Here is a 12,724-nt window from a genome sequence, read left to right on the forward strand (position 1 = left end):
CAGCCAGAGAGCCAATAGATACTGTATCTAGGTAAAGAATCAAGAACAGTGTGGATGCTGGTATTCGAACATCTTGTCATCTTTTCAGAAGGTAGGCGACAGGGGCGATGGGTGTGTCCCCAACCAACTCTGATTTGAGTGTGGTTAGTTTATGTGACATGTTTGTTTGTGTGTGTGTGTGTCTGTTTGCATGTGTGTGTGTGTGTGTGTGTGTGTGTGTGTGTGTGTGTGTGTGTGTGTGTGTGTGTGTGTGTGTGTACATGTTTGTATAATTATATGTGTGTGTATATGGTTGTGTGTTTCCATTGTGTGTGTGTACGTGACGTGTATATGTGTGTACGTGTGTACTTATGTGTGTGTTTGCAGCGGGTTTGTTTAGACTGGTCAGGATTGGAAAAGCGTGAGAGACAGAGTGAGTGGGTAGAGGCCATACTTAGGGGTTCAAAGTGAAAAGGGGAGGGACCTCCGTCGTTGCGGAGGAATGCAGAGCGAGCAGAGGAGGCCTGATGGTTAGCTGGAGATGGTGTAATTAAGGGGCGTGATTGTGAGAACCTTCTCCGGGCCCGCAAACGGCTCCTAGATAAAAGACTCTTGGGCCTTGTACTCTGTATCTGTTACATGTGGATAATTACTTCAACACACAATCACACACTCACATGAACACATGGTGACTCTCCGGGAGACACAGAGAAGACCAGATGCCACCACCATACCTGCGAAAGCCTAGTGAAGCGAGTGATTGAGATGACTGCTGCTAGTTGGCTAGCTTATAGGCCAGTGGAGGCTGGTGGGAGGAGCTGTAGGAGGATGGGCTCATTGTAACGGCTGAAAGGGAATTGGTGGAACAGAGTCAAACATGTGGTTTCTATATGTTTGATATGCTTGATACGTTCCATTAATTCCATTCCAGCCGTTACAATTAACCCATCCTCCTATAGGTCCTCCCACCAGCCTCCTCTAATATAGATTGGGGTTAGCCAACCAATCAGGCCACTTAGGGATTCTGAGGAGTGTCATAAATTAGACAGCTCGGGTGAGGGCTTCCTTTTAATCAAGCAGCCCAGTGCGTCGACCCGTCGGTGCAGCTCGTGTAATTTGGGCCCCTGCCTGAAAGTGCTATTTGCAGAGTAAAAGGCTTGATGACACATCGCATTCGCCGCACAGGGCTGCGTTTCAGCCCGGCAGGGTGGGGCGTGGGACGAGAAGTGTGGCGTTGTGTTTCTCACCAAAGACATCAGTGTTGGTTAGTTAGTTTGGCAGGGGCTCGCAATGTTTTTGTTCCCCAACCCTAACTAACACAAAACCGAGGATTCTATCACAGCTGTATGCCAGCTTCCTAATCACAAAAAGTTCATTCTTACCCCCATCAATGATGCAATGTCTGATAACACTAAGCTTAGAATAAACCATATCAAACATAAGTTGGAGGCATGGGTAACACTAACTTGCTTAAAAATATATATTTAAAACCAAAACAAAATAGAATCCCTCAAACCCATTTGTGGCTAGGACATCAGAACCAGGCCCAGACCTCTGTGTTGTCTCCAGACTGTTGGATGTCAGGCTAGTGATATGTTTTCCTGTCTGTGTTGAAAGGGGTCACAGTGAGGTAATGTTTCACTAACTTTGCTGTTGTTATTTCACAGTTCACACTCTTCCCCCGCTCACACTGAAAACCGAGTGTGCTGAAGTACAGCACAGCCCTGGAGATATATAGTTATGTAATTCACAGGACATCAACACAGAGGCTTTCTTTTGGAGGGGGGGTGGTTATCCTTTCAAGAACTCCATCTCCTTCCCCAAACCCCTTTAGTCTTCTATCAACGCTGCCTAGCCCAGGCCTTGCCGAGACCTCTCCTCACTTCACTTCCCCTCCTCTCCCAGCATCTCCTCTCATCTCGTCTCCTCTTCCTCCCACAGGGTGCAGGATAGATAACTGTGAGTCCTGCTTCAGTAAAGACTTCTGCACGAAGTGCAAGGCAGGGTTTTACCTGCACAAAGGGCGCTGCTCCGAGAAGTGCCCCGAGGGCTTTGCGCCCCTGGAGGACACCATGGAGTGTGGAGGTAAAAGGGAAAAAGCAAAGACATATGTGCATCTGAAATATCTCCCTATTCCCTATGTAGTGCATTACTGGGCTCTGGTCCAAAGTAGTGCACTATATAGGGAATAGGGTGCCTTTTTGGAGTAATTCATACTGTGTTTGAAATGTGGAAAGTCGACAATGTGGATCACATTGAGGCAGGATCTCCTAGAACTGATTGACTTTACCCAACAGTCTTTAACCTTCTAACCTCTTGTATATGTTTTTAAATGAAACAGTAGAAGGATGGAAAGGTCCACACACCAAGATGTTATGGCCATCCTAGTCTTTTCACTATGTACAACCTGTAAACCTTGATTTGGACCCTCCATCAAGTATCCCTGGTGTTACCCCTTTAATAACTCATGTCTCTCCCCACACAGAGGGCTGCGAGGTGGGCCAGTGGAGCGAGTGGGGGTCCTGCACCAGGAGAAACAAAACCTGCGGCTTCAAGTGGGGTCTGGAGACGCGGATGCGGCACATCGTGAAGAAGCCGCCCAAGGACACGATACCCTGCCCCACCATCGCCGAGTCCAAGAGATGCAAAATGGCCATTAGGCACTGCAGGAGAGGTAAGATGTAACATCGTATTGGCAGACAGCTGTTTGGGTGGGTAGATGGATAGTGTGTGTGTGTGTGTGTGTGTGTGTGTGTGTGTGTGTGTGTGTGTGTGTGTGTGTGTGTGTGTGTGTGTGTGTGTGTGTGTGTGTGTGTGTGTGTGTGTGTGCGCGTTTGTGTCATCCATCTCTATCTTTATGGTGTTTTTGGTCTGTGTGTGTCATGTGCAAATCTAGCCTCTCCTCAAGGATTATAGTACTTTAGAGCAGGGGTGTCAAACTCATTCCATGGAGGGCCTAGTGTCTGCAGGTTTTTCTTTTTTTCCCTTTCAATTAAGATCTAGACAACCAGGTATGGGGAGTTCCTTACTAATTAGTGGCCTTAATTCATCAATCGAGTACAAGGGAGGAGCGAAAACCTGCAGACACTCGACCCTCCGTGGAATGAGTTTGACACCTGTCCTTTAGAGACTTGTATCGAGGGTATGGGGCCAGAACCCCCTCTTGGGAGAAACCATTTCCCCTTTCTGGTCTCAGAGACCCACCAGGTATGTCTGCTGCTCTAGCCCACATTAACTCTGCGTGTCCCTCAAACACAAACCCACCACTTTCTGTCTTTTTTTAACCTTTTGGTTTTTAGGTGCACAGTGGCATTTTCATGCATGAAATATCAGTATTTTTCCATGGCCGCCCCATTCAAGCCAGCTCACCAGGTTTTTCTGGGTATATTTTTCTCTCTCTCTCCCTCTCTTCAGTGGAATTCTTCAAAGTATGAACTGCAGGTTTCCTCAATGGCACTCTCTGTTTCCTCCCGTCCATTTGAAAGTTATTTGCGGTACGCACAGCATGTACGTCGACCATTAAATGAGAAGTCAGATCTGGAAATATTTTTTTTTTGTAAATACAGCTAGGAAAATATTTATCCTGAAAGTATTCAGTTCTTCACAGATGATCCAAACACACCATTTAGAGTGATGGCCTCGTTCAAGTATGCTTATTGATGAGGTGATGACAGAAAAGCTGTCCCTAACTCAAATATGTCCCTAACTCAGTCAATGGGATTTTGGTTTAGGATACAGTGAGGGGAAAAAAGTATTTGATCCCCTGCTGATTTTGTACGTTTGCCCACTGACAAAGAAATGATCAGTCTATAATTTTAATGGTAGGTTTATTTGAACAGTGAGAGACAGAATAACAACCAAAAAATCCAGAAAAACGCATGTCAAAAATGTTATAAAATGATTTGTATTTTAATGAGGGAAATAAGTATTTGACCCCTCTGCAAAACATGACTTAGTACTTGGTGGCAAAACCCTTGTTGGCAATCACAGAGGTCAGACTTTTCTTGTAGTTGGCCACCAGGTTTGCACACATCTCAGGAAGAATTTTGTCCCACTCCTCTTTGCAGATCTTCTCCAAGTCATTAAGGTTTCGAGGCTGACGTTTGGCAACTCAAACCTTCAGCTCCCTCCACAGATTTTCTATGGGATTAAGGTCTGGAGACTGGCTAGGCCACTCCAGGACCTTAATGTGCATCTTCTTGAGTCACTCCTTTGTTGCCTTGGCCGTGTGTTTTGGGTCATTGTCATGCTGGAATACCCATCCACGACCCATTTTCAATGCCCTGGCTGAGGGAAGGAGGTTCTCACCCAAGATTTGACGGTACATGGTCCCGTCCATCGTCCCTTTGATGCGGTGAAGTTGTCCTGTCCCCTTAGCAGAAAAACACCCCCAAAGCATAATGTTTCCACCTCCATGTTTGATGGTGGGGATGGTGTTCTTGGGGTCATAGGCAGCATTCCTCCTCCTCCAAACACAGCGAGTTGAGTTGATGCCAAAGAGCTCCATTTTGGTCTCATCTGACCACAACACTTTCACCCAGTTGTCCTTTGAATCATTCAGATGTTCATTGGCAAACTTCAGACGGGCATGTATATGTGCTTCCTTGAGCAGGGGGACCTTGTGGGCGCTGCAGGATTTCAGTCCTTCACCGCGTAGTGTGTTACCAATTGTTTTCTTGGTGACTATGGTCCCAGCTGCCTTGAGATCATTGACAAGATCCTCCTGTGTAGTTCTGGGCTGATTCCTCACCGTTCTCATGATCATTGCAACTCCACGAGGTGAGATCTTGCATGGAGCCCCAGGCCGAGGAAGATTGACAGTTCTTTTGTGTTTCTTCCATTTGCGAATAATCGCTCCAACTGCTGTCACCTTCTCACCAAGCTGGTTGGCGCTGGTCTTGGAGCCCATTCCAGCATTGTGTAGGTCTACAATCATGTCCCTGACATCCTTGGAGAGCTCTTTTGTCTTGGCCGTGGTGGAGAGTTTGGAATCTGATTGATTGATTGCTTCTGTGGACAGGTGTCTTTTATACAGGTAACGAGCTGAGATTAGGAGCACACTCTGAAAGGGAGTGCTCCTAATCTTAGCTTGTTACCTGTATAAAAGACACCTGTGAGCCAGAAATCTTTCTGATTGAGAGGGGGTCAAATACTTATTTCCCTCATTAAAATGCAAATCAATTTATAACATTTTTGACATGCGTTTTTCTGGATTTTTTGGTTGTTATTCAGTCTCTCACTGTTCAAATAAACCAACCATTAAAATTCTAGACTGATCATTTCTTTGTCAGTGGGGAAAATGTACAAAATAAGCAGGGGATCAAATACTTTTTTCCCTCACTGTATATATACTTCCTTAGGCAAAACAAGGAGATATAGGAGTTATAGTGACAGAATGGCAGATTTGCTTCAAGCCTTCCGGAAAAATTATGAAAAAGAACATTGTTCAACAAAAGCAGGAAAATATCCTCCTTTCTCTCCAGGATTTTCCTCCATTTTTGGTATTGCATGTTAAATCAGAGTACCGTTTAGTGAGGTGGTGAGAGAGTAAATATACTTGAAATAAACCATGATTGTCTCTCCTATTGCAGCAATATTGAGGTAGGCAGTGCATTCTGGCTTGGAAACTGTCCCACTGGGAAGTTTCTTGACTCTAGGTGGACCATGTGCGTGGAACCAATGTGGAATAGACGTTGAATTAACATCTGTGCCCAGTGAAAATGACGTGGAAACATTGAAATAATGTGGAAACAAAATTGATTAAAATACTGTGTGCCCAGTGGGGTGATTATGTGTTCCTATCCCCTGTCCTGTTTTTCTTTAGGAATTTCCCCCTCCTAATTTAGCACTGCTTGCTTGACCTTTTCCAAAGTATTTTATGGTCTTCTTGAATTAAAACCTGGCATTGTTGGGCCTGTGTTACTGGCATCAATTATCTAGTCTGAGGTCAGTGATGGGGAGTTTTGTGAAAAGTCTCAGTTGAATGCAAAGCAAAGCTATTTTTCTGCTTGCCTGTATAAACCAAGTGTGGGGGCCTCTAACGTCGACCTTCCTTATCACTCCTGTCTTATGTTTGATACGGTCATCTATTAGTGTCCTCATCCCATTCAATGTCCACGGGAATGGTCCATGGCCTATATTTAGTTGTGTAGGTAAAGTCGTCTGTTGTCGTCGCTGTGTGCTCTTTTTGGTTACAAGAATGGCAGAGGTGGCTTGTGCCATGAAGTTGAGTTTTAGACTTAAACGGCACTGTTAACTCCCCGACCCTCAAGCCGCTTAACCCCAAGTGGTAGTGAAAAATCCTATCCCCCAAAACTAAGCCTGTGAAACGAAAGACTTGTCCATGTCAAGCTGTTAAAATAAATACTATGTAAAATGGAAGCCATTTAAGTCGAGCGGGATAAGAGAATGCCAAGAAAGCAAAGAAGAAGAAATACTCAGGGTTCCACACAGCAGAGAGATTCATTTCAGGCAGGCAGCATGGACCCAGTCCCAGTTCCAGACCAACTGACATTGTAAAATAATCACTTCCCATAAGTGATAATAAAGAGTAATCCAATAGGAGGAATGTCTGTATTTCCCTTTGGTGTGCAGGTGACCAGGAAGTGGTCCAAGCCGGTGGATGAAGATCAAGAGGTTCATGGAAAGGCCTCATTACGCCCGGGTTCATTATTAAATACCTCCCAGTTGACCTCTTAAATTACAACAGATTCCGGGGACTTTGGGCAGTAAGGCCCTCCAATGCTATCTAATACACCATGGCTTTGCTCCGCAATATAACAAATTACGTCTCAAGACGTAAATAGGATTATTCCCAGGCTATAACCACAAAGTATGTTTTTTTCTTCTAAATATACATTTACAACAATACAACCCAACAAGAAAATAAGTCAGAGTGTGAACTAGAGTAGAATCGCGATTGACACGAAAGAAAGAAAGGCTGGGTTAAAAAAATATAATTTGGACTGCATGTAATTTCTTCCCATGAACACCAGTATTTTGGATAAGTATTGGATTAGATTGCTAAGGATAAAAATGACACAGCAAATATATATACTACCGTTCAAAAGTTTGTTGTCACTTAGAAATGTCCTTGTATTTGAAAGAAAAGCAATTTTTTTTGGTCCATTACAATGACATCAAATTGATCAGAAATACAGTGTAGACATTGTTAATGTTGTAAATGACTATTGTAGCTGGAAATGGCAGATTTTTTATGGAATATCTACATAGGCATACAGAGGCCCATTATCAGCAACCATCACTCCTGGGTTCCATGGAACGTTGTGTTAGCTTATCCAAGTTTATCATTTTAAAAGGCTAATTGATCATCAGAAAACCCTTTTGCAATTATGTTAGCACAGCTAAAAACTGTTGTGACTAGTACACGGAGTTGTACGAGATCTTCAGTTTCTTGGCAAATTCTCGCATGGAATAGCCTTCATTTCTCAGAACAAGAATAGACTGATGAGTTTCAGAAGAAAGTTCTTTGTTTCTGGCCATTCTGAGCCTGTAATCGAACCCACAAATGCTGATGCTCCAGATACTCAAATAGTCTTAAGACGGCCAGTTGTATTGCTTCTTTAATCAGAACAACAGTTTTCAGCTGTGCTAACATAATTGCAAAAGGGTTTTCTGATGATCAATTAGCCTTTTAAAATGATAAACTTGGATTAGCTAACACAACATGCCATTGGAAGACAGGAGGGATGGTAGCTGATAATGGGCCTCTGTACGCCTATGTAGATATTCTATTTAAAAAAATCAGCCATTTCCAGCTACAATAGTCATTTACCACATTAACAATGTCTACACTGTATTCTGATCAATTTGATGTTATTTTAATGGACCAAAAATGTGCTTTCCTTTCAAAAACAAGGACATTTCTAAGTGACCCCAAACTTTTGAACGGTAGTGTATATGTATATATATTTTACATGTATGTAGATATACACTATTTATGTTAATGTTTATCTGATTGCCTCCGGCTTGCATTTCTATGCGCTTAAATAACACTGGAAGTCATTTACAGATTAATTTCTCCCAGTTTAACCCTGACTCACATTGCCCAGAGTCAAGGATCTTTCTTCCTCAGTGTCTTCTGTGAGACATAATCCCTCAAGAAAATATACATGGAGAGAGATATTCAAAGCCCAGATAATGTCAAGGACGTCAAGAAACAAAGCATTTCTCAACGAAATGCGAAGATGTGTCTAAATACAGTTCCTTGCAAAAGTATTCATCCCCCTTGGCGTTTTTCCTATTCTGTTCGTTACAACCTGTAATTTAAATTGATTTTTATTTGGATTTCATGTAATGGACATACACAAAATAGTCCAAATTGGTGAAGTGAAATGAAAAAAATTTAGTTGTTTAAAAAACAAAATTCACAAAAACAAAAAAACTGAAAGGTGGTGCATGTATATGTTTTCACCCCCTTTGCTATGAAGCCCCTAAATAATATCTGGTGCAACCAATTACCATCAGAAGTCACATTATTAGTTAGATTGCACACAGGTGGACTTTATTTAAGTGTCAGTAAATAGCCTAAAGTTAAGGCTATCTTACAAACGAATGTAACATTCAACCTCAATAGTAGTTACACATCCATGGCCACATTTTGAGGTTAATGTAGCTATACATTTCTTATGTAATTATATAAAGTGCGCATGTTTAAGATAGGATGAATAGGTTGTCGCAGGTTTGTGAGATCTTCACAATCGCTGTAATAATCTGTGCAGAATCTGCAATCCAGGTCATTTGGTTGTGCTATTAGATGAAGCACAGTGATTACACATTAATATGTTGTATAAATAAACATACTATCTGACATTGTATTCTAATTTGAACCTTGCCATGCTTTGAAAATGATTGAAAGCACTGTGATAAACTTTGGATGACAACTAAACCAAAAATCTGACATGATTTTTTAAATTGGAATTTGGTTTTGCTTTTAAATGGTTGAAATCATAGTGATAGGACATTGGAAATTCAATGTGCTTTTGGCTGTCTTTTTTAGCGGGTTAAGTGCGGTATGGTTACATGAGACACAATGTTACAGGAAGATGTTACATCTACCCCTGAGTCCAGGTTTCAGTGACGCCATGCTAGCTGAGTCAGAATATACCCAGTCATATCAACGTAGATCATTTGGTAATAATTGGTTGACATTGATCAATGAGATAGATTACAACCTATATTAACCTCTTACATCTAGACGTTCCGCTAGCGGAACACCTGCTCCAATATCCAATGATAGGCGTGGCGCGAATTACAAATTCCTCAAAAATACAAAAACTTCAATTTTTCAAACATATGACTATTTCACAGCATTTTAAAGACAAGACTCTCCTTTATCTAACCACACTGTCCGATTTCAAAAAGGCTTTACAGCGAAAGCAAAACATTAGATTATGTCAGCAGAGTACCAAGCCAGAAATAATCAGACACCCATTTTTCAATCTAGCATATAATGTCACAAAAAACAAAACCACAGCTAAATGCAGCACTAACCTTTGATGATCTTCATCAGATGACAACCCTAGGACATTATGTTATACAATGCATGCATGTTTTGTTCAATCAAGTTCATATTTATATCAAAAACCAGCTTTTTACATTAGCATGTGAAGTTCAGAACTAGCATACCCCCCGCAAACATCCAGTGAATTTACTAAATTACTCACGATAAACGTTCACAAAAAACATAACAATTATTTAAAGAATTATAGATACAGAACTCCTCTATGCACTCGATATGTCCGATTTTAAAATAGCTTTTCGGTGAAAGCACATTTTGCAATATTCTCAGTAGATAGCCCAGCCATCACGGCTAGCCATTTAGACACCGACCAAGTTTAGCCCTGATCAAACTCCGATTTACTATTACAAAAGTTTCATTACCTTTGTTGTCTTCGTCAGAATGCACTCCCAGGACTGCTACTTCATTAACAAATGTTGGTTTGGTCCAAAATAATCCATCGTTATATCCGAATAGCGGCGTTTTGTTCGTGCGTTCCAGACACTATCCGAAATGGTAAAGAAGGGTCGCGCGCATGGCGCAATTCGTGACAAAAAAAATCTAAATATTCCATTACCGTACTTCGAAGCATGTCAACCGCTGTTTAAAATAAATTTTTATGCCATTTTTCTCGTAGAAAAGCGATTCATATTCCGACCGGGAATCTCCTTTTCGGGCAAACAGAGGAAAAAATCACAAAGACGGGGGCGGCCAGGTCACACGCCTAAGCCCAGAGTCCCTTGATCGGCCACTTGAGAAAGGCGATAATGTGTTTCAGCCTGGGGCTGGGATGACGACATTCAGGTTTTTCCCGGGCTCTGAGCGCCTATGGACGACGTAGGAAGTGTCACGTTAGAGCAGAGATCCTTAGTAAAAGATAGAGATGGCAAAGAAGTTCCAGAAATGGTCAGACAGGCCACTTCCTGTAAAGGAATCTCTCAGGTTTTGACCTGCCATTTGAGTTCTGTTATACTCACAGACACCATTCAAACAGTTTTAGAAACTTTAGGGTGTTTTCTATCCATATATAATAAGTATATGCATATTCTAGTTACTGGGTAGGATTAGTAACCAGATTAAATCGGGTACATTTTTTATCCAGCAGTGAAAATACTGCCCCCTAGCCATAAGAGGATAACATATCATACTAATTTGAGTGTCCTGGATTTCCGTTTACTGTGTTACGTCTAGTCTATGAGACCAGGCTGCCTGGAGTTACCAGACAACCAAAGAGTTGGTATTTTTGCTTGGCTGCTTCTCCCTGTTGGGCAGTGGTGTAAAATACTAAAGTAAATATACTTTGAAGTACTACTTAAGTCGTTTTTTGGGATATCTGTACTTTACTTTATTATTTATATATTTGATAACTTATACTTTTACTTCACTACATTCCTAAAGAAAGTAATGTACTTTTTACTCCATACATTTTCCCTGACACCAAAAAGTACTCGTTACATTTCGAATGCTTAGCAGGACTGGAAAATTGTCCAATTCATGCACTTCTCAAGAGAACATCCCTAGTCATCCTTCCTGCTTCTGATCTGGCAGACTCACTAAATACATATGCTTCGTTTGTAAATTATGTCTAAGTGTTGCAGGGTGCCCCTGGCTATCCATACATTTTAAAAATCAAGAAAATTGTGGCGTCTGGTTAGCTTAATATAAGGAATTTGAAATGAGTTTTATTTTTATATTTGATATTTAAGTATTTTAGCAATTACATTTACTTTTGATACATAAGTATATTGAAAACCAAATACTTTTAGACTTTTACTCAAGTAGTATTTTACTTGGTGACTTTCACTTTTAAGTCATTTTCTATTAAGGTATCTTTATTTTTACTCAAGTATGACAACTGGGTACTTTTTCCACCACTGCTGTTGGGTGCCAGTCTTCTTCTCCTCACCTCTTCCCTCCCTCAGGGTAGGTAGACAGACTGCTGTTCTGTTGCTTCCATCCTCTCCTCTCTCCCCAGGGTGGTCTGCTGAAAGGGCCATAAACATGCCTTATTAATAGCTGTTCCATTGGCCTCTGCAAAATCTAATTCAAGAAACAAAATTGTCTATTATAGTACATGGAGAAATTAGTACAAACACATGTAATGTTTCTTCCCTTAGCTTGTGGCAAGCTGTGACATATTGTGCTGCAAACTCATACACATCAGATCTTTTCCCCCAAAAGTATAAAGTATAAGTTTATCTTTGTTTGATTGTTCTGTGAATGTGGACATGAACATTTTTCATTTGGGGAAGAAGGAATCTCTAACCAATATGTATTTGGGGCAGAAGATTAGAAAGTGTTCTTCGATTTCTATTTCTCCCGACCCACAGGGATGACATAGTCGCTCTGGCCAGCCATGTTTTTTTTATGGCGTCATGTTTCAATTGCCAGGCTATGATTACTAATTCTGTATTTAGTTAAAGATTAAATCTGCATTGGGGGGAAACGGCACAATGTTCACCCCACCACCGTTGTTATTGTTTCTGTTGCCAAGCTGAAGAGATGTCGCGCAGCATGGTAAAAACAATTGCTGTACATATGATGCAATGATTTCAGAGGGGAAAAAAACTGTATTTGTTGTTTGCAGTAACTTCTTTGTTGTTGTAATATTGCAAATGGGCGTGGCAGTGTCACCATTAAGGATTTCAGCTTCAAGGTGTTGCTTTGTTTGGGGACTTTTAAATGGGTTAAGTACAGTGGCTTGCGAAAGTATTCACCCCCTTGGCATTTTTCCTATTTTGTTGCCTTACAACCTGGAATTAAAATGGATTTTTGGGGGGTTTGTATCATTTGATTTACACAACATGCCTACCATTTTGAAGATGCAAAATATTTTTTATTGTGAAACAAACAAGAAATAAGACAAAAAAAACAGAAAACTTGAGCGTGCATAACTATTCGATACTATTCAATACATAACTATTCAATACTATTCAAAAGTCAATACTTTGTAGAGCCAACTTTTGCAGCAATTACAGCTGCAAGTCTCTTGTTATGTCTCTATAAGCTTGGCACATCTAGCCACTGGGATTTTTGCCCATTCTTCAAGGCAAAACTGCTCCAGCTCCTTCAAGTTGGATGGGTTCCGCTGGTGTACAGCAATCTTCAAGTCATACCACAGATTCTCAATTGGATTGAGGTCTGGGCTTTGACTAGGCCATTCCAAGACATTTAAATGTTTCCCCTTAAACCACTCGAGTGTTGCTTTAGCAGTATGCTTAGGGT

General features: G+C 41.3%; 1 protein-coding gene across 1 annotated transcript in view; it reads left to right on the forward strand.

The window, feature by feature from the left end:
- Positions 1-12,724, forward strand: part of LOC106605060 (R-spondin-2) — an 82,705-nt gene that overhangs the window by 49,846 nt on the left and 20,135 nt on the right. Inside the window, exons 4-5 of the mRNA XM_045718331.1 lie at positions 1,921-2,064; positions 2,465-2,653. Coding sequence (XP_045574287.1) covers positions 1,921-2,064; positions 2,465-2,653 — 333 coding nt within the window. The remainder of the gene's footprint in view (positions 1-1,920; positions 2,065-2,464; positions 2,654-12,724) is intronic.

This window comes from Salmo salar, chromosome ssa05 (genome assembly GCF_905237065.1).
Source record: "Salmo salar chromosome ssa05, Ssal_v3.1, whole genome shotgun sequence".
In the NCBI taxonomy this organism is placed as follows: Eukaryota; Metazoa; Chordata; class Actinopteri; order Salmoniformes; family Salmonidae; genus Salmo; species Salmo salar.